Below are 1,797 nucleotides of genomic sequence, written 5' to 3'. Positions count from 1 at the left end.
ACACTTTACTTTGGTACTGTATTCCCATTGTTCTTCCTTTACCTTTTTTTGATCATCCAAAAGGGATTCAATAAAATGCTTGCCTGGTAAACAAGAAGTCTTGGGTGTAATCTCTCAGAATTCACATAAACAAAAGGGCATGGTAGTATATCCTTATAATCCCAATGGAGAAACAGAAAAAAGATTGACTGGTTAGCTATACTAGGTGACTTGGTGAGTCCCAGATCAATGAAGTACTTGTCACAAGAAACCAAAACGGATGGCACATAAGAAACTGAACCCGAGGTTCTTCTCTGATCACATGTATATGAGTGCACAAGTACCCACATGCACTTGTGCTGCTGCACACATAGTAATACGCACATGCACACACCTCATTCAGAGTTGGATGAATATCTTTATTGTTTGATTATTGACACTATTGATACTCTTTAATCTTAAACTGATTTTAGAGAATTATTTAACAGGTGACTTTTATATTCAAAAGAGTAAACCCACTTTTTCAGATCTGCCTTTAATCAGCATATACAAGAACCCTGAGCTTTCTTCTGGAAAACAGCAAATGGCGGATGACGCCAGTGCAGCAGGAGGGCCCGGAGGACCCGCGGCCCAGGATTTGGAGGCGGTGGTGGATTCTGCAGCAGTCTGAGGGGCCGCGGGGCTCGCAGAGGTAAAGCTGAAGACAAGGAGTGGATTCCCGTCACCAAGCTCAGCCACCTGGTTAAGGACATTAAAATCAAATCCCTAGAAGAGATCTACCTGTCCTCCCTGCCCATTAAGGAATCTGACATTATTGACTTTTTCCTGGGAGCTTCCCTTAAGGATGAGATTCTGAAGACCATGCCCGTGCAGAAGCAGACTAGGGCAGGCCAGTGGACCAGGTTCAAGGCTTTAGTTGCTATTGGGGACTACAATGGTCACGTAGGTCTCGGTGTCAAGTGCTCCAAGGAGGCAGCCACTGCCATCCGAGGGGCCATCATCTTGGCCAATCTTTCCATTGTCCCTGTGCGGAGAGGCTACTGGGGGAACAAGATTTGCAAGCCCCACACTGTTCCTTGCAAAGTTACAGGCCGCGGTGGTTTTGTGCTGGTGCCTCTCATCCCTGTCCCCAGAGGCACTGAAATAGTCTCCGCTCCAGTGCCCAAGAAGCTACTGATGATGGCTGGCATTGATGACTGCTACACATCAGTCAGGGGCTGTACTGCCACTCTGGGCAACTTTGCCAAGGCCACATTTGATGCCATCTCTAAGACCTATAGCTACTTGACCCCCGACCTCTGGAAAGAGACTGTGTTCACCAAGTCTCCTTATCAGGAATTCACTGACCATCTTGTGAAAACCCACACCAGAGTCGCTGTTCAGAGGATCTAGGCTCCAGCTGTGGCCACCACGTAAGGGTTTTTATATAAGGAAAATAAAATTGAATTAAGTTTGTTTTTAAAAAAAAAAAAGAACCCTGAAGATGCTAGCATACGTGGAGCAAGCAGTTCTATCATTATGCTGTAGTGTCTCCCATCATTTTACAATAGTGTGTTGCCCTTAGAAGTACTCAGATGTTCCCTTTTCTCTAATCTCATCTTTCTGAGATTAGCATGTGAATGAAAGCCTGCAGTACAGCAGAACAGAGCTTCTTATTGCTGACTTTTCTATTATTTTTGTTCCTTCTTCCTTCCTTCTTTCCTTCCTTTCTCCCGTCTTCCTTCCTTCCCTGCTTTTTCCTTTCCTTTCTTTTTCGTTGTGTGTGTATGTGTATGCACCTATGTGTGTGGTGTCTGTGCACATGTATGTGCAAATTTT

The 1,797-nt window shown here is 44.9% G+C and overlaps 1 protein-coding gene across 1 annotated transcript; it reads left to right on the top strand.

Moving 5' to 3' along the window:
- Positions 1-562: 562 nt before the first annotated feature.
- On the top strand, positions 563-1,371 carry LOC130874772 (40S ribosomal protein S2-like). Its single transcript, XM_057770253.1, has 2 exons — positions 563-603; positions 657-1,371. Exons 1-2 carry the CDS (start codon positions 563-565, stop codon positions 1,369-1,371), a joined length of 756 nt encoding a protein of 251 aa, XP_057626236.1.
- Positions 1,372-1,797: the final 426 nt, after the last annotated feature.

This window comes from Chionomys nivalis, chromosome 5 (assembly GCF_950005125.1).
Source record: "Chionomys nivalis chromosome 5, mChiNiv1.1, whole genome shotgun sequence".
NCBI classification, from domain to species: Eukaryota; Metazoa; Chordata; class Mammalia; order Rodentia; family Cricetidae; genus Chionomys; species Chionomys nivalis.
The sequence above is the reverse complement of the archived record's forward strand: the minus strand, read 5'-3'. Positions and strand labels throughout refer to the sequence as shown.